General features: G+C 47.1%; 1 protein-coding gene across 7 annotated transcripts in view; it reads left to right on the top strand.

Annotated features, from left to right (window-relative positions):
* The window catches only part of LOC127586350 (galectin-4-like), a 30,406-nt gene extending 20,767 nt beyond the window's left edge, over window positions 1–9,639 (top strand). For 6 of the 7 annotated variants that reach the window (XM_052044227.1, XM_052044229.1, XM_052044230.1 and 3 more), the window contains 3 exons: window positions 1,790–1,875; window positions 4,483–4,648; window positions 6,514–9,638. In XM_052044227.1, the coding sequence (XP_051900187.1) occupies window positions 1,790–1,875; window positions 4,483–4,648; window positions 6,514–6,660 (399 nt within the window). In that variant the 3' untranslated portion in view covers window positions 6,661–9,638. Of the gene's footprint in view, window positions 1–1,789; window positions 1,876–4,482; window positions 4,649–6,513 lie in introns of all 7 variants that reach the window. The other variant, XM_052044233.1, reaches the window with a different exon arrangement.
* The last annotated feature ends 16,584 nt before the right edge of the window (window positions 9,640–26,223 follow it).

Below are 26,223 nucleotides of genomic sequence, written 5' to 3' on the forward strand. Positions count from 1 at the left end.
TATCCTGGAACGGAGTGAACCACTGGGACTCGGTTCCCGTTGAGGAGGTCCTTGCAATCAGTGGCCTACTCCTTGAAACACCTCACAACATTCTGACAAGCTGCCTGTTGACTGGCCCCTGCCCATGAGGTGCTTTGTCCAGGAGGGATACTGGCAGTACCTGGGGAATCTCTGCAGCTCACCGTCTCCACAGTCTGGCTTGTTGATCCCTTCATCCCAACGGGGGCTTGAGGAACACGCATGGGAGCTGGGCTGTCCATTGACTCCTGTGTCACACAGCACAGAGACAGGCCATTTGGCCCACCGGGTCTGTGCTGACCATCAACCATGCAGTTACAGTAATCCTACACTAACCCCATTTTATTTCCCCCTATGTTTCCCTCAACCTCCCCTTCCCCACACCCCAGATTCTACCTACACACTGGGGCAATTTACGGTGCCCAATCTGCACATCTCTGGGATGTGGGAGGAAACCGGAGCACCCATGGGAAACCCACAGTCACAGGGAGAACGTGCAAACTCCACACAGACAGCACCGGAGGTCAGGATTGAACTCAGGTCACTGGAGCCCATGCTGCCTTTGGTGTGCTACTGCTGTGTGTTGGGTCCCTGAGTTACTCAGCAATTATAACATTGCTATAGTCACTGCCATATCCTTTGTCACCTTCCCCGTCAAGCTCTGCAGTTACTACGATAGAACGAATGGAAGGGAACTAATGATGGGCTATCATTTTACAGTGAATGGTGGGAGTCCATTCATGTGCAGCTTTTGAACTTACTGTGAAACAAAAGGAGGCCATTCGGCCCATTGGATTTATGCTGGCTGCCAGGGGAACAATCCCATCAGTTCCATTCTCCCCTTGTTTCCCTTCAGTTTTGCAGCTTATCCTCTCTCGCACATGCCCATTAACTCCCCTGTTGTTTCCCTTTTACTTTTAACCCACACTAAGTGCTAACTCACAGTGGCTAATTCACCTACCAGCACCTCTTTCGGATGTGGGAGGAAACCAGAGCACCTGGGGGGAAACCCACACGGTCACAAGGAGAACATGCAAACTCCACACAGACAGACAGTGTCGGACGTCGGGATTGAACCCGGGTTGCTGGCGCAGGGTGGTAGCAGTGCTAACTACTGCACTACTATATTTTATATGAACACACACCTTTTATACATCCAAAGTGAGCCCATAGTGTAGGTGAATGGTGTGGATTGGCCGCTGTAAATTGCCCCTAATATGTAGGTGGGGTAGAATCTGGGGGGGAGTTGTTGGGAATGTGGGGAGAGTGAAACGGGAGCAGTGCAGGATTAGTGTAAAATGGGTAGCTGACAGACAGCGGGACTCGGTGGGCTGAAGGTCCTGTTTCTGTGTTGTATGACTCCAAGACACAGGGGCCTGTGGACAGCCCGACTCCCAGGCATGTTCCTCAAACCCACCCCTCCACTAGCCCCCCCCCCCCCCCCGTAGGGAGGAAGGGGCCACCAGGCCTGATTGTGGGGGTGTTCTCCCATGTGACAAGGAGGCGGTCACTGGCCTATGATGGAGGCAGTGGGTTAGGCCAGTGGTCCATCACCCCCACAGTACTGAGGTGTGACTGACCTGTGTAGGGTGATATTTCACTCAGGTACTCACTGGCCAACTTTGCTTTCAACTATAATAGTTTTGTGTTTGCGTTTAACTCTCTCCATGACCCTACCTCTCCGTACTGCTGTCATCTCCTCCAGCCCTACAAACCTCAGCCATTTGCAACCTTGATCTCTCGTTGATGGACGTACCATTTCATTCCTCAGGTTGTTCCGTACCAGGCCTACATCGGAAGCATCCTGCCACAGCAGCTGATAAAGGTTATTGGGACTGTGAAGGTCAAGTCTCACAGGTAAGTTCTGATGAAGGGGTCTTCAGCCTGAAACATTAACCCCATCTCTATCTCCACAGATGTGGGCCTGAGTGGTTCCAGCATTTTCTGTGTTTATTTCAGATTTTTAGTGTCAGTTTTTTTAAAATTTTCACTCACTGGTAATTGTTTGTCCTTTGGTGAGGTGCTGGGGCTTAAAGCTGAGATCTGATTTTCTTTAGTGTGCGTGCGTGCGTGCGTGTGTGTGTGTGTGTGACTTTGTACGTATGTGTGTCTGTGACTGTGTGTGTGCTTGTTTGTGAGAGAGAAGGAGGTGTGTGTGTGACTGTGTGTGTGTGACTGTGTGTGTGAGACTGTGTGTGTGAGAGGGATGTACGTGAGAGAGAAGGAGGTGTGAGAGAGTGTGTGAGACAACCTTTAAAACTCTTGTATAGCTCTGCCCGGATCCCCACCATCTAAATGCAAAGGTGTGGGCTAGGAGTTGTGGCAGGTAGAAACCAACTGCCTATCTGATACATGTGGGTTGATACGGCAGCTGCTCTGCCCGAGACCGCAAGAAACTGCAGAGAGTTATGGACACAGCTCAACACATCACGGAAACCAGCCTCCACTCCTTGGACTCTGTCTGCACTTCCTGCTGCCTTGGGAAAGCAGCCAGCATAATCAAAGACCCCACCCACAACGGTCATTCTCTCTTCTCCCCCCTCCCATCAGGCAGAAGATACAAAAGCCTGAAAGCACGTACCACCAGGCTCAAGGACGGCTTCTATCCCGCTGTTTATAAGACTATTGAACGGTCCCCTAGTACGATAAGATGGACTCTTGACCTCACAATCAACCTCGTCATGGCCTTGCGCCTTATTGTCCTGCTTGCACGGCACCTTTTCTGTAATTGTAACACTTTATTCTGCATTCTGTTACAAGTTTTCCCTTGTACTACCTCGATGCACTGATGTGATGAAATGATCTGTATGGATGGCATGCAAAACAAAGTTTTTCACTGTACCTTGGTACATGTGACAATAATAAACCTATTTAATTTACCAATTACCAATGATACATCATTGGAAGTCATCAGCCAATTACTCTCATTCCCTACTTTCTCCCAATAGCCTGCAACTTCTCCTCTTTGTACTTATTCAATTCTCTTTTGGAAGTTACTAATGAATCGGCACCACCACCTTTTATTACAGCTTGGTATGCTTTATTTTACAAAATTAAGGGGTGTTATAGTCACAGAAACGTGCCCTTTGGCACACCACGTCCATGCCAGTCTTTGTGTCCATCCACACTAATCCCATTTGCCCACATCTGTCTACATCTCTGCCTTGCCTATTTAAGTGTCTGTCCAAATTATATCTGACTCCACCACCTCTTCTGGCGCATTCCAGATATCAACCACTCTCTGTGTAAAAAAAAAAACTTACCCATCAGATCTCCTTTAAAACTCCTTCCTTTCACAAACCTATGCCTCTTGTTTTTGATATCCCTACCATAGGGAAAAGATTTTGACTACCTATCCTATCTACGCCTCTCTTAATCTTATATACCTCTGTCAGGTCACCCCTCAGGCCCCTTCGCTCCAGGGAAAACAAGCCCAGCTTTTCTAATCTCTCCCCATAACTAGATTCCTCCAATCTGGTGAATGTCCTCTGCACTCTCTCCAATGCAATCACGTCCTCCTTATAGTGTAGGCCCAAGGTGAAAGCTTATTTAAAACCGAAGTGTGTGGAAAATTCTTCTCGCAGAGAGTGCTGAATCTCTGGAGGTTGGATTATTGGAGGTAGTTAAAAAGGAGGTGGACAAATTTTTGAAAGATTGGGGAATTGATAGTGCATTAGCGGAGTTGAGGCTAAGGGCAGGTTAGCCACGGTCACATTGAGGGGCCAAGTACCCTGCTCCTGCTCCTATTGTGTTCCTGTGCCAATCTTGTCTTTAAATCCAAATTCCTGACTGACAAACTGCCAATGGAACCAATTTCTCAAACATATTCTAATTCTGGACTGCACTATCATACCTCCTCTGCTGTCAGAATGATTCCTGCTTCTCCAGTCTCTCTATGTGAGTTAACATCTTGGTGATAAATCCAAACTTTCTCTGATGTCCCCCACTATACAAATTGGACAACCTTCTGGCCGATGTGGGGGGGTTAACATGGGGGGGGGGGGGTGGGTTGAGACCTAGGTCACACCAAGGGTAAATCAGGAAATGGAACTTATACCTGGGCAGTCTGTAAAGTGCCACCAGAAAGTTGTGGGAGTGAAGCTGTTGGATTAGCATAACAATAAGTTCCACCAGTTCACCAATGCCCTTCAGAGGAACAGTAGCACAGGGCGTAGAGCCGCTGCCTCACAGTGGCAGAGACCCGGGTTCAATCCTGACCTCCGGTGCCGTCTGTGTGGAGTTTGCATGTTCACCTTGTGGCCGTGTGGGCTCCCCCCCCCCCCCCCCCCGGGTGCTCCGGTTTCCTCCCGCATCCCAAAGACGTGCGGGTTGGTGGGTTAATTGGCCACTGTAAGTTGGCCCTGGTGTGTGGGTGAGGGGTAGAATGTGGGGGCAGGGAGTTGTTGAGAGAATAAACCAGGATGAGTAACCCACCGAGTCTTAGTCGTGTTATTTTTTTTTCAGGTTTACCGTGAATCTGATAGCGAGTTATTCCGATAACATTGCCCTCCACATCAACCAAAGATTCGACGAGAATGCGGTGGTGCGAAATAGCAGGATCAACCTGAACTGGGGAACAGAGGAGCGAGGTCTGCCATTCCTCCCTTTTATACCTGGCCAGACGTTTGAGGTATGTCATCCACCTGGGCACTGAATGAAGTGATGTCTCACGTACGCTGCAGATTAAGTCCCTGCCCCTGAGCGAACTGATAACGCTGCTGTCAACTACACCTAGCTCAGGAGAAATAAAATATCCAGAGCATAGTAACTTTTTCCTCCATGTAATTACTATGGATGTGAAAAGTTAGTCCTTGTGGGACAGAGTGACAAACCAAGAGGTTGTGTGGTCAAATCTCGCCATGGCAGTTCTGTAATTGGAACAGTACAGCACAGGAACAGGCCCTTCGGCCCACAACGTCTGTGCTGAACACGATGCTGAATTAAACTAATCCCTTCTGCCTGCACATGATCCATATCCCTCCATTCCCCGCATATTCATGTGTCTGTCTAACAGCCTCTTAAACACCACTGTTGTATCTGCTTCCCACCACCACCCCTGGCAGCCCGTTCCAGGCACCCACCACTCTCAGTGTAAAAAAACCCGCCCCGCACATCTCCCCCCTCTCACCTTAAAAGCATGTCCTTCTAGTACTTGACATTACTGCCTGGGAAAAAGATTCTGAGTGTCTAACCTATCTCTGCCTCTCATAACCTTATAAACTTCTATCAGGTCTCCCTCAGCCTCCGATCCAGAGAAAACAACCCAAGTTTGTCAATTAGCACCAGAATCCCAATTATTTTAGTCTTTATTATCCATGACAGATAGAGCCACTAAGGCCCCCTCTGATGTATCCAATATACCCCCCAAATAGACGTAAATGTATTTAATGTAGTGACACTCACAAGCAGTGATTGGTTTTGAGATTACAATATGCAATTGTGTAAGCAAAGGTAGTGGAGGGAGATACTCTTACAACTTTTAAGCAGCATCTAGACAAGCACTTGGATTATTAAGGCATAGGAGGCTATAGACCAAATGCAGGTAAATGGGACTAGTATAGATAAGTACAATGGTTGGCCTGTTTCTATGCTATATGACACTATGGATCTCAGTAAGACCACAGCTGTGATATTACACTGCCGGGAAACACATGGCGCAAGTGGACCATCTCCTTGTAACTTTATCCCCTTGTCTGAGATTCTCCCACCAGTGAAAACATCTCAACATCTACCCTGACAAGCCCACTTAGGATGTTATATGTTTCAATAACATCGCCCCTCAGTCTTCTAAACTCCAAAGAATACAGACCCAACCTGTTAGAGCCTCTCTTGAAGGGACAATCCTCTCATCCCAGGAACTGGCCTGGTGAATCTCCTTTGTGCTGCCTCCAATGCGACTGCATCCTGTGGAGACATCATCAGACTTGATGCAGGGTCTCGACCTGAAACGTCGATTGTTCATTTCCCTCCACAGATGCCGCTTGACCCATTGAAGTCTTCCAGCGGTTTGTTTTTTGTTGCTACCATATCCTTTCTAGGGACCAAAACTGTGCAAATATAGTGTCAGTCACAGAGAAAGTGCAGTGCAGGTAGACAAATAAAGTGCAAGGGCGATGACGAGGTAGACTGTGACGTCTTTATTGTATGAGAAGTCCAAGCAAGAGTCTTTCAACAGCTGGGTAGAAGCTGTCCTTGAGCCTGGTGGTACGTGTTTTCAAGCTTTTGCACCTTCTGCCTGACGGAGGGGGGAGAAGAGAGAATACCAGGGAGGGAGGGGTCCTTGATTATGTTGGCTGCTTCCTGAGGTAGCATGAACTGTAGACGGAGTCATTGGAGGGGAGGCTGGCTTGCGTGATGGACCGGGTAAGTGGTTAACTGTTTTATAATCAAAATAAACCATATATGAATGTACTTTGTATCTGATTAGATTGAAATGACTTTTTGATGTGTTGGTGAAGGGCCTTTGTGATTTATCTGCATTTCTTTTCCTGCCAGATGCAGATCCACATTCAACCAACCTGCTACAAAGTCTTGGTGAATGGAAGGCACCTGTTCAACTTCAACCATAGGGTCCAGCCCCTGAACCAGATTGATAAACTGGAGGTCACTGGTGATGTCACCCTTTCTCTTGTGCAGTACTAATGTCTTAAAGTAAATAATCTGTTTTATCCAGAAGATAAAATTAGAGTAGCATAATGTTCCCACATTTCTCATTTTTAAACTCTCTACCTTCCTTGGCGTACATTGATTGATCACCCATTTCACAAAGTCCAAAAGGAGGCCATCTTGTTGAGTGCAGTGAAGGTCAACCCCTCTTCTGCATGGATACATTAACCATTGGCATTGATTCCCATCAGGTTAGCTTTGGCTGGTGTTTACAATGTACTAGTGTAGTTCTGTATTAGTAAAATAGAATGAAACAGCTAAACGTTATCATGTGTTGATATAGAGCAAGAAGTGGGTGTAGACTTGTTTGCCACTCGACTCCCAATTTGACACTGCTAATGTCCCTTAAGACCAGAGAAGAGCCCAGCCATTCTTGAGTTTTCCTCTACCCCTGATAATTGCACGAGGGGACACTCATTGTAAAGTTGGGCTGCAAAATATACCACTCTGGGCAACCTGGTAGATTAAAGAAAAACAACACACTAGCAGTGGACAAACCATTGTCAGCCACCCATTCCACAGCACAATCTACATTAATCTTTGCTAAATTCAAATCTAGTGAAAATGATGTTTCAGAGTTTAGTCTAATTTGGGAAAAGAGTGGCTGTTTCAGGGTGTTCCAACTAAGGTTTATCCAATAAAAATCTGTTCAATATTGTGGAGGAAACACAAGGATGAGAATCTTCTTATCATATCCCAATGATTATAGAATTGTAGATTAGCAGAACACAGCAGATCCTTCAGATCATCAGGTTCATTCTGGGTCTTGGAAAAAGCTGTGCAATTAGTTCCAGTCCTTTGTGCCTTCTCCGTCACCCCAAGACACATACCACCAGTTTTTTGATTCCATTTCATTTGTTTGGTCTTTTTTGCAACATTTCAATGTCTTCAATTCTGCTGCCTAGTTCAGACTGTTGCCTGTTTTATGTTTAATCCCAGGGATTTTCTGCAGTTGTCAATTTGAGATCACGGTCAGAGGGCAGTATGTAATAACGAGATGAACTTCAGTCCTGGTCCATGTTGGGCACTCAGAGTTGGTGTGAGGGAGTGATGTACAATACTTTGGTGGGGAGGACCAAACTTACAATTCACACCTCTTCCAAGGGCTACTCATGATAAACACACTTTAGTGTGACTGTACATCACCAGATACTGATACTTCTAGTGAAGTTTCAAGACACAAATGCCAATCAAACCACCTCTTCCCCTCACCTCTATCTTTCAGTCCAGATGAAGGGTTTCAACCCAAAATTTCTACTGTCCAACTCCCTCCACAGATGTTGCCTGACCCGCTGAGTTCCTCCAGCAGCTTGTTTTTTGTTCCGTCATTCTTACTGTCCGTTCTCAGGGTCCTCGCTGCTACACTCACAGACCCTCATTATCACTACCCTGCTGACTCTTCCAGTTGATGCTCCATGAGCCATGCCCCTGGTGCTCCTTTCCACCTCAGCCCTGTGCTAACTGGAACTAGTACTGTACACTAACACACCACAGCCCCCAGGATTGTACTTCAGTGTTAGACAGCAACAGGCCTACACCCACCACTACCATACCTGTGTTATAGTGACAGACCCAGAACGGGGTCTTGAGCTAAATACGGACTCCTTGGATCTGAATGCTGTCCCAAAACCATGGTCATGGGCCTCTGGTGCTTGGGTCCCGGGATCCTGAGCCCAGTCAGGTTTCTCTTCCAGGTCCCATCAGAGAGTGGGAAGGATTCCATTCCTATGCCACAGCCTCTGAAGTTTTCCTCCTCGTCCTCCAGGCATTTTCTCATGGTCTCCTTTGAGATAGAGGCCGTGGCGCTTTGCATCTCCTGCCTGTTCCATAGCTCAGGTTTCGAGGGGCAAGTCATCCTTGACTCACGGTCCACGGTTTCCTTGCACCCAGAGGTACGTCTGCGTCGTAATGACACTGTTGGCACCTGCTACAACTTTGGTTTTACAACTGGTCCAATTGTGCCCTCTAGTGTGGCTAAGCAGGAGTACAACTGGGCAGACGCAAAACTTACAACCTACTAGCTCCCAGTACCATTCTCTCCCCCTCCATTGTCCCCAGTTGGCTCAAGTCTTTGAGCACATCCTTCTCCACTCCAGAGTAAGTCTGTCTCATCCGGGTAGACATGCTCTGCCTGCCATAGAAACAATGGCACTTGTGTCTTGAAACGTCACTAAAAATGTCAGTATCTGGTTATGTACAGTCACACTAGAGCGTGTTTATCATGGCTGCAGATGCTGGAATCTGGAGCAACAAACAATCTGCATCCTGATGCAGGGTTTTGGATGTAAACATCAACAATTCCTTTCCCCCCCACAGATGCTGCTCGATCCACTAAGTTCCTCCAGCAGATTGTTTGCTGTTTGTAGCTACCCTGGACTGTTATAATTATCTTGGACACCAGCTTATCCACATGCTGACCCACCATCAAGTTTAGATTCAACAGGAAAAAAGCAATGCTCAGCTTTGTCCTTAGAAAGGTCCAATCTTGACTCTCTAACCTTTCCACAAGAGTGGAGACCATAATCTCTTGAGGCAGGAGGGATGGTAGGGATTAGTTCTCCAATTAATACCTTGAAGTTAACTCAGGAGTCCAGAATGTGATATTACTGCACAAAACCTTACCCTTTTGGGGATCAATTACCTTCAGCTGTTTTGAGGGAGGTGCTCTCCACTTACTACATTTAGATTAATTGCTCGATGTGAATATATGAGATGTGCAAAATGATGTTAAGTTTATTTAGTCCTGATTGTGGTCAGAGGTATTCTGGCAGAGGCTGAGATGGGCTTCAGAACACAGATTTAACCTCTCATCTGACATATGTGTTACCAAAGCAAATCATTGCAATTAATGCTTTATGACATTTCACTGTAAGGAGATAACTAAGAAGCTTCTGACTGATAAAGTGTTTTTATGTCTTTTTCGCCGGATGTCTTTTAAGCAAATACATCATTGCAAAAAAAAAGTGCCTGTTGTCCTTTATTGCTTTTCTTGCCAGGCAGGTTAAATCAGCCCAAGTCAGCCAAGAGCACCGGGAAGTGTTGGAAATCTGTGCTGGAAGGTGCTGGCCACACAGGTGTCTTGGCATCCACAGGAGAAAGGGCACGGGCTTTTCTGCCACGGGAGATTGCTGTGTGGTACACGTTACCATATCATACAGTGACAAAGCTCACTGATCACAAAGTCCATGGTGGTGGAAAGTGGTTGAAGTGGTCATAGTGTTGGTATACTGAGGGAGTGATTAGGGTTGTGGCAGTTGGTTCTTCTCATTTCCATTTCTGCTGTGGACTGGGAAGAAGGCATGACTGGTTGTTTTTAACTTCTGTGACAAAGAACAATGACTTCACACTGCACTTGCTGCTTCTTGGACAAGGAACATGGTTGAATCATGTCTTTAAAGAACTGAATAAAGGTTTTGACTAACCTTCCATCGTCATAGAGGATCCAAACATAATGGAGCTGTTCCCTCACATCTCCAGTGACCCGGGTTTGATCCCAACCTCCGGTGCTGTCTGTGTGGAGTTTGCACATTCTCCCTGTGACCACGAGGGTTTCCTCAGGGTGCTCTGGTTTCCTCCCATATCTCAACGACAGACAGGTTGGTAGGTTAATATGCCACTGTAAATTACCCTGGCACAGCTAGCTGGTAGAATCAAGGAGTTCATAGTTTGTAGTGGAATAGGATTGATGGGATTGCTCTGAGGACCATGGACTAATTGGCCAAATGCCCTGAGGGAAGATGAAATATAAATGAACAGACAATGTAGTGAGGTGTAATTCCACTGAAGAATAGTTCCTGCATCTTCTCTCTTGATTCCAAGTTCTCAGTGTCATTGACTTGATAAATCAGACGAGCCATTGCTGGCTATTTCACTGGTTTAAGAGCTGGTGAACCAGCTGTCAAGACATTGATGGATGGAACCACACACTTATGATGGGAAAGGTGCTGAGCTGTGGAGGAACTAGCTGATTGGCTGGGGCTAGTTCCAGAAGATGCAGCATACTCCAAAGGCATGTGACTGGGCAACCCGGGCAGCTGCTGGAAGTTGAAAGATCCATCAATGTGTGTGTACAAATCCATAGTTCCTTTAAAGTAGCAACACAGGTTGAGAGGGTGTTGAAGAAGGCATGTGGCATGTTTGTCTTCATGCTAGGACATGGAATCTAAGAGTTGGGATGTCATGTGACAAACCATGGGCTAGGCCACACTTGGAGTATTGCGTGCAGTTTTAGTTGCCACATGATGCCAAGAACGTGATTGTGCCGGACAGAGTGTGAAGATTCACCAGGATGTTGCCTGGGTTCTCACCACATTCTAAAGGGGTACCATTGAGAGTGTCCTGACCAGCTGCATCTCTGTCTGGGACAGTAACTGTAACATCGCTGACCGTAAGACTTTGCAGAGAATTGTGAGTACAGCGGGAAAGATCATTGGAGTACCTCTTCCCTCCATCCTGGACGTCTACAACACGCGATGCACACACAAGGTCTGCAGAATCATAGACGACCCTTCTCATCCCTCCCACAACCTTTTTGTCCCACTGCCGTCTGGCAAGTGGTACCGGAGCAACCGGGCCAGAGCTACTAGACTGTACAACAGTTTCGTCTCCCAGGCTGTCAGGCTCCTGAATACCCTGGAGACAGTTTCAGACAAATGCCGCGTCAAAAGCCCTGGTTTGCACAACAGTGTATAAGAACTTTGGCTGCTGCTGAACACGTTTATACACTTAGTGCAACAACACCGAGTTCTGTATTTTTTCGTCCAACTCGGTTTTGCACTAACCCTGCGCTAACTTTGTATCCTGTATATACCGTTTTTTGCACTATTTGTACTTAGTCTGGGGGAAATGACATTTCTTTCCTCCATGTGATTTTACAGCATATAGGTGAATGACAATAAAGGAACTTGAACTTGAACTTGGAGGACTTCAGTTATAAGGAAAGATTGGATGGACTGGGTTCATAGACTGGGAGCAAAAGGGAGGCTGAGGGGGTGACATGATAGATATATGGAAAGTTATAAGAGGCAGATATAGGGTAGACATTAAGAATCCTTTTCCCCTTTGGTGGGGTGTCTAAAACAAGAGGGCATAGGTTGAAGATGAGAGGGAGGAGGTTCAGAGGGATTAAAGGAGAAGGTTTTTCACACAGGGAGCGATTGCTGCCTGAGGAGGTGGGGGAGGCAGATATGATCACAATATTTAAGAGGCATCTGAATGGCCAAGACACAGGGCTTCAGACCTAGTGGGGGCAACTGGGATTAGTGCAGATAGGGACCACGGTGGGCATGGATGTGGTGGGCTGAAGGGCCCATTTCTGTGCTGTATGACTCCATGTGTGGATGTCCTTTCCTCCACTAACAACCAGCTGTAGGGAAAATCTTACAATGGCCTCTCGGCACTTGGCTGCCCTTCATCTCATAGGGTCATAGAGTAATACAGCAGGGAAACAGGCCCTTCAGCCCAACTCATCCATGCCGACTATGGTGCCCATCAAGCTGGTCCCACTTGGCCCACATCCCTCTAAACCCCACCTATCCATGGACTTATCCAAATGTCTTTTAAATGTCAATATTGTCCCTGCCTCACCCACTCCCTCTGGCAGCTCGTTCCACACACGCACCACCCTCTGTACGAAGAGGTTGCCCCTCAGGTCCCTCTTAAATCTTTCACCTCCCGCTTTAACCCTAAGCTCTCTAGTTTTTGATACCCTTACCTTGAGAAAAAGACAGTGTGCAGTCACCCTCTATGCCCCTCATGATCTTATACATCTCCATACGGTCACACCTGAACCTCCTAAATTCCAAGGAATAAAGTCCTAGCCTCCCCAACCTCTCCCTGTAACTCAGGCCCTTGAGTCCTGGCAGCATCCTCGTAAATCTTCTGTGCACTCTTGGAGACACAGAGACTGCAGACGCTGGAATCTGGAGCAACAAACAATCTGCTGGAGGAACTCAGCGGGTCGAGCAGCATCTGCGGAAGGAAACGTCGACGTTTTTGGATCGAAACCCTGCATCAGGACTGAGAGTGGAGAGGGGAGATGGCCGGTGTAAAGAGGAGGGGGAGGAGTGGCGAGACAGGAGTCTGAGGTGATTGTTGGACCGAGGAGGGGTGTGACGGGCAGGTGGTGCCAGGTAGGGGAGGGGAGCAGGAGTGGAGCTGGGAGACGGTGGCAGGTGGATGATAGATGGAGGCAGACAGAGAGAGAGAGAAAAGGGGGAAGAAGGAGCAAGGTGGGAGGAGGGGAGGGTGAAGGTTGGACACAGCTGCTGGAGGGAGATCAGCAGGAACACAAGGGCTCCCAGTGCTGGACTCTGATAAGTAAAGGAGGTGAGACCGGAATCATTAGGGGAGAGGCGTACGGCAGTTGGAACCAGATGGTGGGGGTGGAGGGTGGAGTGAAATCTGTGTGTGAAGTGGGTGGATGGAGCCAGGAGGGAGAAAGGGATGAAGATGGGTGAAGGAGGCTGGGGGCGGGGGGGGGGGGGTGGGAGGTGGTGGGTAGGAGGACAAAAATGGGAGGACTGGAGAGTCAGAAGGAGAGGGAGAGAGGTGGAAAAAGGGGGACGGAGAAGGAAGATAAAGAAAAGAGGAGGTTACTTAAAACTGGAAAAACTCCATATTCATGCCATTGGGTTGTAGGCTATCCCGGCGTTGCCCCTCCAGTTGCGTTGGGCTTCATCCTGGCAGTAGAGAAGGCCAAGGATGGACAGGTCAGTGTGGAAATGGGAAGGGTCTGCAACTGGGAGCTCGGGACGGCCATTGCAGACTCAGAGTAGGTGTTCTGTGAAATGGTCGCTGAGTCTGCGCTTGTCTCGCTGATGTAGAGGAGGCCACATCGGATGCACCGAATGCAGCCGACAATGTTGGAGGAGATGTACGTGAACCTTTGCCTCACCTGGAAGGACTGTATAGGTCCCTGGATGGTGGTGAGGGAAGAGGTGTAAGGACAAGTGTTACATCTACTGTGAGGGCAGGGAAAAGTGCCAGGGGTCAGGGAGGAATGGGTGTTCAGGGACAAGCGGACCATTCCCCTGGCCTGCTCCAACATCACCCCCTCTGAACGTGCAGCCCTCCATTCACTTCGCACCAATCGCAACCTAGTCATCAAGCCCACAGACAATGGCGGTGCCATTGTAGTCTGGCAGACTGACCTCTATCTTGCATAGGCCAGACGACCGCTCCCAGATACCTCCTCTTACCAACCGCTGGACAATGATCCCACCAATAAACACCAGGCCATCATCTCCCGCACTCTCACAGATCTCAATACCTCAGGAGATCTCTGCTCCACAGCCTCTATCCTGACAGTGCCTCAATCCTGCACTTCCTGCTTCTATCTCTTACCCAAGATCCACAAACAGGACTGTCCTGGTAGACCCATTGTTTCTGCCTGCTCTTGCCCCACTGAACTTATCTCTTCGTACCTCGACTTCATCCTGTCTCCCCTTGTCCAGTCCCTTCCCACCTACATCCAGGACCACCTCGCATGCCCTTCACATTTGGACAACTTCCAATTCCCCAGCCCTCACTGCCTCATCTTCACTCTGGATGTCCAGACTTTATACACCTCCATCCCCCATCAGAAGGTCTAAAAGCCCTCTGCTTCTTTCTCCAACAAAGATGTCCATCCCTGCCACATATACTCTCAAGACGAGGCTTTCTGTTCCAGGACATCTGAAATGTCCTCCTTTTTCAGGAGACACAAGAGAGACTGCAGATGCTGGAAATCTGGAGTAACACACACTGTCCACAGTCTCCTCCACTGCTAAGTTGAGGTTAAATGTAGATTGAGGAACAACACCTCATGGTAGTCTCCAACCTGATGGCATCACATCGATTTTTCTAACTTCCGTTGATGGAGCCCCAATCTCTCCTGTTTCTCGTACCTCTGCTCTCACTTCATCTCCTCCCAGATAGAACAGTGTTAGAACTCCCCTGGTCTTTACCTTTCACCTATGAGTCTCCACAACTCGGTGACCATTTTGCAGACACCTACTCTCAGTCTGCAATGGCCTCCCGAGCTCCCAGTTGCAGAGCACTTCACTCCCTTCCATTCCCACAATGACCTGCCCATCCTTGGCCTCTCTACTGCCAGGATGAAGCCCAACGCAAACTGGAGGAGCAACACTTATATTCTGCCTGGGTAGCCAAAGGCATGAATATGAGTTTTTCCAATTTTAGGTAAACCCTTTTTCTTTTTTATTCCCCTCTCTCTCCCCCCGCAACTTTCTGTGCCCCCCCCTCCTGACGCTCCGGTCCTCCCATTTTTTCCCCCCTTCCCACCTTCCCCCCAGACCCCCCTCCCCCTCCTGGCTCAATCCACCCACTTCACACACAGGTTTCACTCACCACCCCACCCTCCCCATCTGGTTCCATCTGCCGTACACCTCTCCTCAATGGGTCCTATTCTCACCTCCTTTACTTATCCGAACCTAGCACTGGGAGCCCTTAGTGTTCCTGCTCATCTCCTTCCAGCAGTTATGTCCAACCTTCACCCTCCCCACTTCCCACCTTGATCCTGTGCTGTGCATCTGTCGTTTTTTCTCTTCTTCCTCTCTCTCTCTGTCTGTCTCCATCCACCATCCACCCGCCACTGTCTCCCAACTCCAACCCTGCTCCCCTCCCCTACCTGGCACCACCTGCCTGTCAACTTACACCCCTCCTCAGTCCACCAATTGCCTCGGGCTCCCTTCTCGTCACCCCCCCCCCCCCGCCTCTTTACACCGGCCATCTCCCCTCTCCACTCTCAGTCCTGATGTAGGGTTTCGACCCGAAAACGTTGACGATTTGTTTCCTCCCAACAGATGCTGCTCGACCCCCTGAGTTCCTCAGCACATTGTTTGCTTCCCTGCACTCTTTTCAGTTGAATGTTGTTTTTCCTATAACAGGGTGACCAAAGCTGTACACAGAACTCTGTGCGGTCTCACGTGTACAACTGCAACATAACGTCCCAACTCCCAGACTCAATGCCCTGACTGATGAAGGCCGGTGTGCCTTGGTGATCTCGCGTGCCTTGGTGATCTCACGGCCCTTTTTTGGGGCTGGTTCCCTCTACTGGTGGTCCAGGCAGCTTCAACATGGGTCAGCACACCCGGTTACTGCAAGTGTGAGGCACAACAACCCTCTTGGCCATTGGAGGCAGATTAACCTGAGCCAAACCCTCAGGGTGTCCTGTGCCAAGAATCTGGAGCCTTGCTAATTTGATTCATAATATTTTTAAAAGTATAAGACAATACATCCGTTTACTGTCATTCACAGCACATCTTACAAGATGTACATTATGTCAGCTTCAAAGAACAATAAACAGTACAGCACAGGAACATGCCCTCAGGTTCACAATGTTGTGCTGAGCTAATTAAGCTAGTAATTAAATGCTGAACTAAACTAATCCCTTCTGCTGACACAGTGCCATCTCCCTCCATTCTCTGCACATCCATGTGCCTATCTAAGTGCCTCTTAAATGCCTCTATTGTACCTGCCTCCACCACCACCCCTGGCAGCACATTCCAGACACCCACCACACTCCATGCAAAAAACTTGCCCCGCACATCTCCTTTGAACTTACCCCCTCTCACCTTAAATGCACGCCCTCTGGTATTAGACATTTTGACCCTGGGAAAAAGACACCGGCTGTCAACTCTATCTATGCCGCTCATAATTTTATAAACTTCTATCAGGTCTCCCCTCAGCCTCCGATTCTCCAGAGAAAACAACCCAAGTTTGTCCAACCTCTCCTTATAGCACATGCCCTCTAATCCAGGCAGCACCCTGGTAAACCTCTTCTGCACCTTCTCCAAAGCCTCCACATCCTTCCTATAATGGGGGTGACCAGAATTGAATGCAACACTCCAGAAGTGACCTAACTAGAGTCTTATAAAGCTTCAGATGAATTTTCCTTGCATGTAACCTCCCGGGCGACATCGGAGGGTTTTTACCCTAATTCCAGCCCCTCATGACGCAGTGGTGGAAGGGTCTTGAATTGTGACCTTTCCCCGTAGACCCACTGTGATGGCTGAACGTGGTCCTGCACCACTATGTTTAACAACATATGACATATAATGTTATATGTTTAACAAGTTTAGCCACACTATGACCATTTTGATCACTTTGCACTAAAATGGACTTTGTTTTTTTTTTGTTCTAATTGTGTTCATTCTCGTAAAAATTGTGTATAATTTATGTTTTTCCTGTGAATGCTGCTTATGTGATGCTATGTGCAGTGATGCTGCTGCAAGTAAGTTTTTCATTGCACCTGTGTACACATGTACTTGTGCATATGGCAATAAACTTTTGACTTTGACCTTGGGAATGTGCTGGTTCACAACCTTCGGTGGTGGGTGAGCTCTTTGTGCTGGAAGACCAGTGAGTTTCGGGCAGACCAGAGGGCAGTTTCCCACCCCACTGATGGTCTCCCAGTGGCAGTTGATGCTTCTCTTTGGGAAGAGTCTGTAGAGCAGAGGCCTGTGTCCTGCAGCTGTTCAGGGCGAACCTCAGTGAAGCCCACTGCACCTCCTGGATGGTTGTCGAGGGAGAGAGCAGTATTGGTATTGGTTTATTATTGTCACTTGTACCGAGGTACAGTGAAAAACTTGTCTTGCCACCGATCGTATAGGTCAATTCATTACACAGTGCAGTTACATTGAGTTAGTACGGAGTGCATTGAGGTACCACAGGTAAAAACAATAACAGTACAGAGTAAAGTGTCACAGCTACAGAGAAAGTGCAGTGCAATAAGGTGCAAGGTCACAACAAGGTAGATCGTGAGGTCAGAGTCCATCTCATTGTATAAGGGAACTGTTTGATAGTCTTACCACAGTGGGGTAGGACTCCAAATGAAACTCCAAGTGCTCATGGGGTCCTTCTCACCACCAGCCAAGCGGGGTCTTGGCGCTTGTTCGAAAGTTCTGATGATGAGGCATTCTGCCAGGTGACCTCAATCGGTTGCTTGAGGAGCCAGCCAATAGGATCTACCGTCTCCTTCCCCCTCAAGCTTGCCAGGATGTCCTGTGACTTGAGGTCTAAGGTGACCTTCTGCACAAACTTTTCCATGAGGGACAGGTGATACAGCAATTCATGGAATGTTCAAATGCCAGTTTACAGGGCACATGCATCGTGTATATGCGTGATATTCTGCTAAAGTTCTTGTCCAAGAGTTGGGACTCTTGGTCCAAGAGTTCCCACCCCGTATCCAGCAAGACAGTAATAAGGTATCTTTATAAGATAAGATATCTTTATTAGTCACATGTACATCGAAACACACAGTGAAATACATCTTTTTGCGTAGTGTTCTGGGGGCAGCCCGCAAGTGTCGCCATGCTTCTGGCGCCAACATAGCATGCCCACAACTTCCTAACCTGTACGTCTTTGGAACGTGGGAGGAAACAGGACCACCCGGAGGAAGCCCACGCAGACACACCTGGAGAACTTACAAACTCCTTACAGACAGTGGCCGGAATTGAACCCAGGTCACTGGTGCTGTAAAGTGTTATGCTAACCGCTATGCTACCGTGCCTTGCACAAGGCTATCAGAGATCTTTCTGCTGGGGATTGGAGGTCTAATCTGAGTGAATCATCAGCTCAGCTCAGACTTGACTAAAATGGCCACAATAAGCAGGTTGCCAATTTCTTCTTCACAGGGAAACATGGGGAAAGAGGCTGACGGGATTGCTGAGAGTCAGCATAGATGGACTCAATGGCCTCCTTTAATGCCAAAAGGTGATGTGGGAGGGCATGAGCTCAGTTAATGCAAATCCCTTAATAGGGGACAATGGGGAATCAAGATTCTTTATTGAAATACGGAGAGGTTGTGCTTTGCTTTACAATATGTGAGAGTTTTGCACATAGACAAGTATTTAATAAATTACTGAAATTATTTAGGTTTTCTCCAACTGGACCAGGTCTGCCACATTCCTAACAATGAAACAAAAGATTCTTTTGTGTTTTGAAGTTTATATTTTGATGAGTGCAATTTTCTTTATCATCTTTTAAATTGCCCTTAAATTCTCTCAATCAAACATATCATCACAGCAAAGCGTGTGATAGAGACAGAGTCATACAGCATAGATACAGGCACTTTGGCCTACTGTATCCATGCCAACTATCTATACTAATCTCGTTTACTAACACTTGGTCTGTGGCCTTCTTCTTGTCAGGTACTTGTCTAGATACTTATTAAATACTGTGAGAGTCTCTGCCTCCACCATCCACTCAGGCAGTGCGTTCCAGATTCCAAGCACTGTCAGGGGAAAAAAATTCCTCCTCAGATCCCCTCTAAACCTTTTACCCCTCGTCCTAAACCTATGCCCCCCCTAATCCTTAGACACCTGTGCTGTGGCGAAAATTTCCTACCATCTACCCTATCTGTGTGTGTGTGTGTGTGTGTGTGTGTGTGTGGTGTGTGTGTGTGTGTGTGTCTGTGTGTGTGTGTCTGTGTGTGTGTGTGTGTGCATAGTTTCTCATCGGTCGTTAGCTGAATTCTGTTGTACGACTTGAAGCCTATAGTTTGGGGAGTGAAACCACAACTGACACTGACTTCACACTAGCCAGTTGCTCCCCATGGTGCTGCGCAGATCTCTTCCTTTCCCCCATACCTATGTCCTCAGATATTTTAGATACCTTTGTATCTCATCCTCCAACACACACCAGTGACGTACAGATAGGCTGTCTCATGGCAACTGGGAGGCCTGCTGCAGCTGACCAGCTGCTCAGAGCTCTTGGGCCATGAGCATGCAGTGGGACTTGGAGGACATTTTTGGCAGTGGTAAGTTTCACCAGTAACTGATGATGATTTATTTCAAGTATCAGTGGCAGAGGGTCAAGACGCAATGACTGACCTGCACAAGGACATATTTACACACAGCTGCGGGCTCCCTCCCCACTCTCCCTGCTTGGCAAAGCCAGGATCAATAAACAACAGTGAACACGGGAAATACTTGACAAGTTAGCCAGCTTCTGTGGAGAGAGGGACAGTGAATGTTTACACAAGAGACTGCCGATGCTGGAATCTGGGGCAACGCACAAAACGCTGGAGGAACTCAGCAGGTCAGGCAGCATCTATGGAGGGGAATGGACAGTCGACGTTTTTGGGTTGAGACCCTTCATCTGGACTGGCTTATAGGTGGTCAGGGCCAGGGAACTGAAAGTTGTCGAGATGAAGGGTCTTGCCCCGAAACGTTGACTGTCCATTTCCCTCCATTGATGCTGCCTGACCCACTGAGTTCCTCCAGCATCTTCACAAAACGCTGGAGGAACTCAGCAGGTTGAGCAGCATCTGTGGAGGGAACTGGACAGTCGAGGTTTTGGATCAAGACCCTTCATCTAAGGGTCCCGGTCAGAGACGTCGACTGTCCATTTCCCTCCACAGATGCTGCCCGACCCACTGAGTTCCTCCAGCATCTTGTTGGTTTGCAACAGTTAATGTTGCTGCTCAGGACCTTTTGTCGGAAATAAAGTGATGTCATGTTCAAAAACCAAAGAAGCACAACAAGGAGGAGGGCATTCGGCTCATAGAACACACAGCACAGAAACAGGCCCTTCAGCCTGCTGTGTCCGCACCATCATTTACACTAATCCTACACTTATCCCTCTTTTCCTCTCACATCCCCATTCATTTCCACCAGATTCCCCCACTGCCCTTCCACACCAGGGATAATTTACAGCAGCCAATTAACCTCCCAGTCAGCATATATTTGGGATGTGGGGAGGAAACTGGAGCACCCGGGGGAAACCCACACGGTCACAGGAGAATGTGCAAACTCCACATGGGCAGCAGCAGAAGTCGGGATCGAAGCCAGGTCACTGGAGCTGTGAGGCAGCAGTATTAACCACTGCACTATGGTGCCACGCAGTGTCACGCCCAAGTGGTTCCTTTGCTAGAACTGTTCTATTAGTCCCATCCCCTGCTGTCTTTTTCATATCCTGATTATTTTCTCTGTGACTGTCTGTTAATGTCCTTCTCCATGACAAGGTGCAATCGTACTGAATTATGGTCAATATCTCAGAACTGCTCTCCCACTGATACCCCCTCCCACTGGTCCAGCTACATTGCCAAAAATTAGATCCAGTACTATCCCTTCTCTAGTAGGTCAATCTACTTAGTGGCCAAGAAAGCTCTTCTGCACGTACATAGAATGTTTGGACCACTCTCAGTGTTTCACACTAGGTTGACCCCAGTTAATAGTGGGGAAGTTGAAACCCGTCCTGTCATTACCCTACTGGTTTTACACCCTGCTGAGATTTGCCTACATGTCTCCTCCTCTATCTTCCATGAATTGTTTGAAGGCCTGTAGTATACCCCAGCAAAGTGATCGCCCCATTTTTACTTCTAAGCTCTACTCAGTTGGCCTGATTTGAAAAACTTTCCATGATATTGTCACACATTAATGCAATAATGGACTCCTTGATTAATATGCAATGCTATTTCCTCTTTCAGTCCTCTCCCCTCTTCCTGTCCCACCCTGGAATGTTGAGCTGCCAGTCCTGCACTTCTTTCATCCAAGTGCATCCTCACCAACATCTTGTATAATTACAACATGACATCCCATCTGCTATACTCAGTGCCCTGATTGATGAAATCCCATGTGCCAAAAGTGGATTAGGAGCAGCTACTTGCAGGTAAGTCATAGTCCGACCAGTGGGAGTCACTCAACAATAAAATCAGAAGAGTTTGGGGCCAATGTGTTCCCATAACGCTGAAAGGTAAAGCCAACAAGTGCAAGGAAGCCTGGATGCCAAGGGTTATTGAGGATGAGATAAAGGAGGAAAAGTTTTCATGGGGGTTTGAGAACTGAAACCGGAAAAGCCCAAACAGGAATTTACAAAAAATAAAGAGGGGGCAAAAAACAGCACTGGCAGAAAGATTAAGGAAAATCCCAAAGTGTTTTTTATATATTAAAGGCAAGAGAGCAACCAGAGAAAGTGTAGGGCCCATCAGGGACCTAAGTGGCAGTCTGAAGGAAGCTGGAGCACGTAGGTGAGGTCTTCAATGAATAATCCTCAACTGTATTCACGAAGAAGAAAGACATTGTAGTTGGAGAATTCAGGGAGTGCAATGGTGGAATTCTAGAACCAATTACTATCGAAATGGAGGTGGTATTAGAAGTCTTACTGGGCTTTAAGATGATAAATTTGTGGGGCCTGATATGATGTATCCCATGCTAGAGTTGGAAGACAGTGGTAGGTGGAAGGTAGATGGAGGCAGACAAAGAGAGAGAGAGGAAAACGGGGAAAAAAATCTGCGACTGTCTTCCAACCCCACCCCCGCTCACCTCCCCTACCTGGCACTACCTGCCCGACATCTACTCACCTCGGAATCCCTTCTCGCCCCTCCCCTTCTCCTCTTTACAGAGGCCATCTCGCCTCTCCACTCTCAGTCCTGATGCAGGCTTTCAACCCGAAACATCGACAATTCTTTCCCCCCCACAGATGCTGCTCGACCTGCTGAGCTCCTCCAGCAGATCGTCTGTTGCTCCAGATTCCAGCATCTGCAGCCTCTTGTGTCTCCAATTCCAAAATGATCAGTGGGTAAGATGGGCTGGGAAATGGCAGATGAATTTAATTCTGAAAAATGTGAGGTGATGCATTATAAGATGAATAGGACTGGGATATTCACACTGAACGGTAGGAAGAACTGAGGAACAGAGGGGCCTAGGCCCAAGGATCTTTAAAGGTAGCAGGACCAGTAGATAAGGTGGTACTTGTCTTCAATAGGCAGGCCTTGGATTATGAGAGCAGGGAGGTTATGGTACAACTATATAAATACTGGTACAGTTTTGGTCTTGTAGAATTGTAGCAAAGATTCACGGGATTGTATTTTAGGATGATGGGTTTGCCGTATGAGGAGAGATTGAGCAATTTCGGTCTGAAGTGAGAAATTTCTCAATTCAGAGAGAGGTAAATCTTTGGAATTTTCAATTCAGGAGGAATGTCATTCAAAACAGAGGTTAATAGATTTCCGGATATTAAAAGAATCAGGGGATATGGAGATAGGGCAGGGAAATGGGCCTGATAGATAATCGGCCATGATCTTGATGAATGGCAGAGCAAGCTCGAAGGGACAGAATGTCTACTCCTACTGATTTCTCTTATGTCTTATATCTTAAATCAAGGAGAAGAACGTTGGAGTTCGAAAGTTCCGGGATGGGAACGATGACATTCCAGAATGTGTTATCATTAAAAAGGAGTTATTAGATGTCATAGCAGTGGATAAATCCCCAGGGTTGATGAGGGTTATCTCAGGCTGCTATGGGAGGCAAGAGAGGAGATTGCTGGGGTCCTGACAGAGATTTATAAATCTTCGCTGGTCACAGGTGAGGTGTCAGATGACTGGAGGATGGCAAATGTGGTTCCTTTATTCAGGGAATTACAGGCCTGTGAGTTTAACATCAGTGGTAGGGAAGTTATTGGAAACAATTTTGAGGGACAGGATTACTCTACACTTGGAAAGGCAGGGATTGATCGGGGATAATCAGTGGGAGATTTTGTCTAACCAAACTGATTGAATTTTTCGAACAGAGAACAAGAGGGGAGGAAAGCTTGAAAGGGGATCTAAGGGGCAAGTCTTTCACACAGAGGGTGGTGGGTATATGGAACGAGCTGCCAGAGGAAGTGGTAGAGGCAGGTACAGTTACAACATTTGAAAGACATTTGGTCAGGATAGGAAAGATTTAGAGGGATACGGGACAAAGTAGGCAAATGTGAACTAGCTCAGGAAGCACCTTGGTCGATATGGACAAATTGGGCCAAAGGGCCTATTTCCATGCTGTATAGCTCTGTAACTCTATCTTACTTCAAAGATCCCAGAGGGTCTATCCTGGGCCCAACACATTGATGCAATCATGAAGAAGGCACGCCAGCAGCTCTACTTCATTAGGAGTTTAAGGAGATTTGGTACGTCACCAAAGACTCTTACACATTTCTATAGATATACGGTGGAGAGCATCCTGACTGGTTGCATCACTGCCTGGTACGGAGGCTCCAATGCGCAGGTTCACAAAAGGCTGCAGAGGGTTGTAGACTCAACTGGCTCCATCACAGGCACAACCCTCTGCACCATCGAGGACATCTTCCAGAGGCAATGCGTCAAGAAGACGGCATCCATCATTAAGGACCCTCACTATCCAGAACATCTTCTTCTTGTTACTACCATCGGGGAGGAGGTACAGGAGCCTGAAGACCCACACTCAACGATTCAGGAACAGCTTCTTCTCTTCCGCCATCAGATTTCTGAACAATCCATGAACCCATGAACACTACCTCATTATTCTTTTTTTTTGCACTATTTATTTTGTAATTTATAGATTTTTATGTATTTACACTGTACTGCTGCTGCAAAACAACAAATTTCACGTCGTATGTCAGTGATAATAAATCTGATTCTGAGCCTCCTTGACAAATGGTAGCATCATAGAACATAGACAGTACAGCACAGCAACAGGCCCTTCAGCCACGATGTCTGATGTTACCATGATGCCAATTTAATCTACACATCTGCCTGCACATGATCTATATCCCTCAATTCCCTGGCTGTTGATGCGCCTGTCTAGCTGTTTCTTAAATGTTGCTATTGTAAACATTTCTATCCTCACTGACCCATGGAAATCCTTAGCCTGCAATTGCTCAAAGTGGTGAAGAAGCATCTGGGAAATTCTTGAGTCTCTATGAAGACGGGAAGGCCATCTGCAGATGGCGGAAGGAGAACCGACCTCACAAACATGCCATCGAACTGCCAAGCATCACTTGTCCCATGGGTGGCAGGGTCAGTAGACCTCCTGTATCACCCTCATCACCCACACACTGCAGTGGAAGCAAGTGATTCTCAATGCTAAGAAACTTCAAAAGAAGAAGAACCACATCTCTTTCACAATCTGTCCTACATATCACTGTCACTCATTACTTGTGGCCTATCCTACCTCACAATAACTTGCAGAACAAGTATCTTTACAATTGTTTAGGCAATACAAGAATAATAATGTATAATAAAGAACAGTATATCCTTTGTAGCTCCTTCTTGAAAGCCCAGAATATGTTACTTTGCATAACAAGCATTATTTACTTAAATTCAGCATGCCTTTTCAACCGTGGGAAATGCAGTTGGTAAGAATTCCATTCAAGTTAAATCCTGGCAACACCTTAAAGCTGCAAGTTCAAGCAAAGTCTTGACCCAGATTTACCTGCCTCATCAATAAAAGTATGCAGTTAATTACAATGTGCTAAATCCTTGGGAAGAAACCAGATGTCATAAGAGATTTACTGCATACCCTTCTACTTTAAAAAAAACTTTCTAAAATGAATCTGCTTCTGAAAATAACTGGCAACCAATATCCAAATATTTTGGTATATTACCAGATAGCCACTTTGAAGACTCATTTAAAACAAGCCCTTCAGCACACAAAGGAGTTTTTCGTGTTAGAACGCAGACCAGAGAACAGTACAGCACTGGGACAGGCCCTTCGGCCCACCATGTCTGCACTGACCATGATGCCAAATTAAATTAATCCCGTCTGCCTGCTCATGGACTGTATTCATCTAATCCTTGCTTGTTCATGTGTCCGTATAAATGCCTCTTAAATGTACTGTTGTATCTGCTACTACCACTTCCTCTGGCAGGGTGTTCCAGGCACCTACCACCCTCCGTGTTGCCTTGCATATCTCCTATAAACTTTCCTCCTTTCATTTGTGCCCAACACATTGATGCAATCACGAAGAAGGCATGCCAGCGGCTCTACGTTGTTAGGAGTTTGAGGAGATTTGGTATGTCACCAAAGACTCTTATAAATTTCTATATATTTCTATGGAACTGTGGAGAGCCGCCTGGTATGGAGGGTCCAATGCACAGGACCACAAGAGGCTGCAGAGGGTTGTAGACTCAGCCAGTTTCATCATGGACACAACCCTCCCCACCAGCAAGGACATCGTCAAGAAGGTGGCATCCATCACTAAGGTCCCTCACCATCTGGGACATGTCCTCTTCTCATTACTACCATCGGGGAGGAGGTACAGGAGCCTGAAGACTCACACTCAACAATTCAGGAACAGCTTCTTCTCCGCCGCTATCAAATTTCTGAACAATCCATGAACCCATGAACACTATCTCGTTGTACCTTTTTTTCTGCACTATTTATTTATTTTTGTAATTTATAGTAACTTTACATCTTTGCACTATACTCCTCCCGCAAAACAACAAATTGCACGTCATACAAGTCAGTGATAATAAATCTGATTCGGATTGTTAAACCTATGCACTCGAGTATTTGATATTTCCGCCTTGTGAAAAAGACAGTGACTATCTACCCTATCTGTGCCTCCCATAACTTTATATACCTCCCTCAGGTTGCCTCTCAGCCTCCGACACTCCAGGGAAAAAAAATCCAAGTGTGTCCAACCTCTCATGGCTAATACACTCAAATTCAGGCAGCATCCCAGTGACTCTCTTCTGTACCCTCTCCAAAGCCTCCACATCCTTCCTATAGTGTAGCGACCAGAACTGCACACAATATTCCAAATGTGGCTTAACCTAAGTTTTATACAGCTGCAACATGA

Source organism: Pristis pectinata, chromosome 35 (assembly GCF_009764475.1).
Source record: "Pristis pectinata isolate sPriPec2 chromosome 35, sPriPec2.1.pri, whole genome shotgun sequence".
NCBI classification, from domain to species: domain Eukaryota; kingdom Metazoa; phylum Chordata; class Chondrichthyes; order Rhinopristiformes; family Pristidae; genus Pristis; species Pristis pectinata.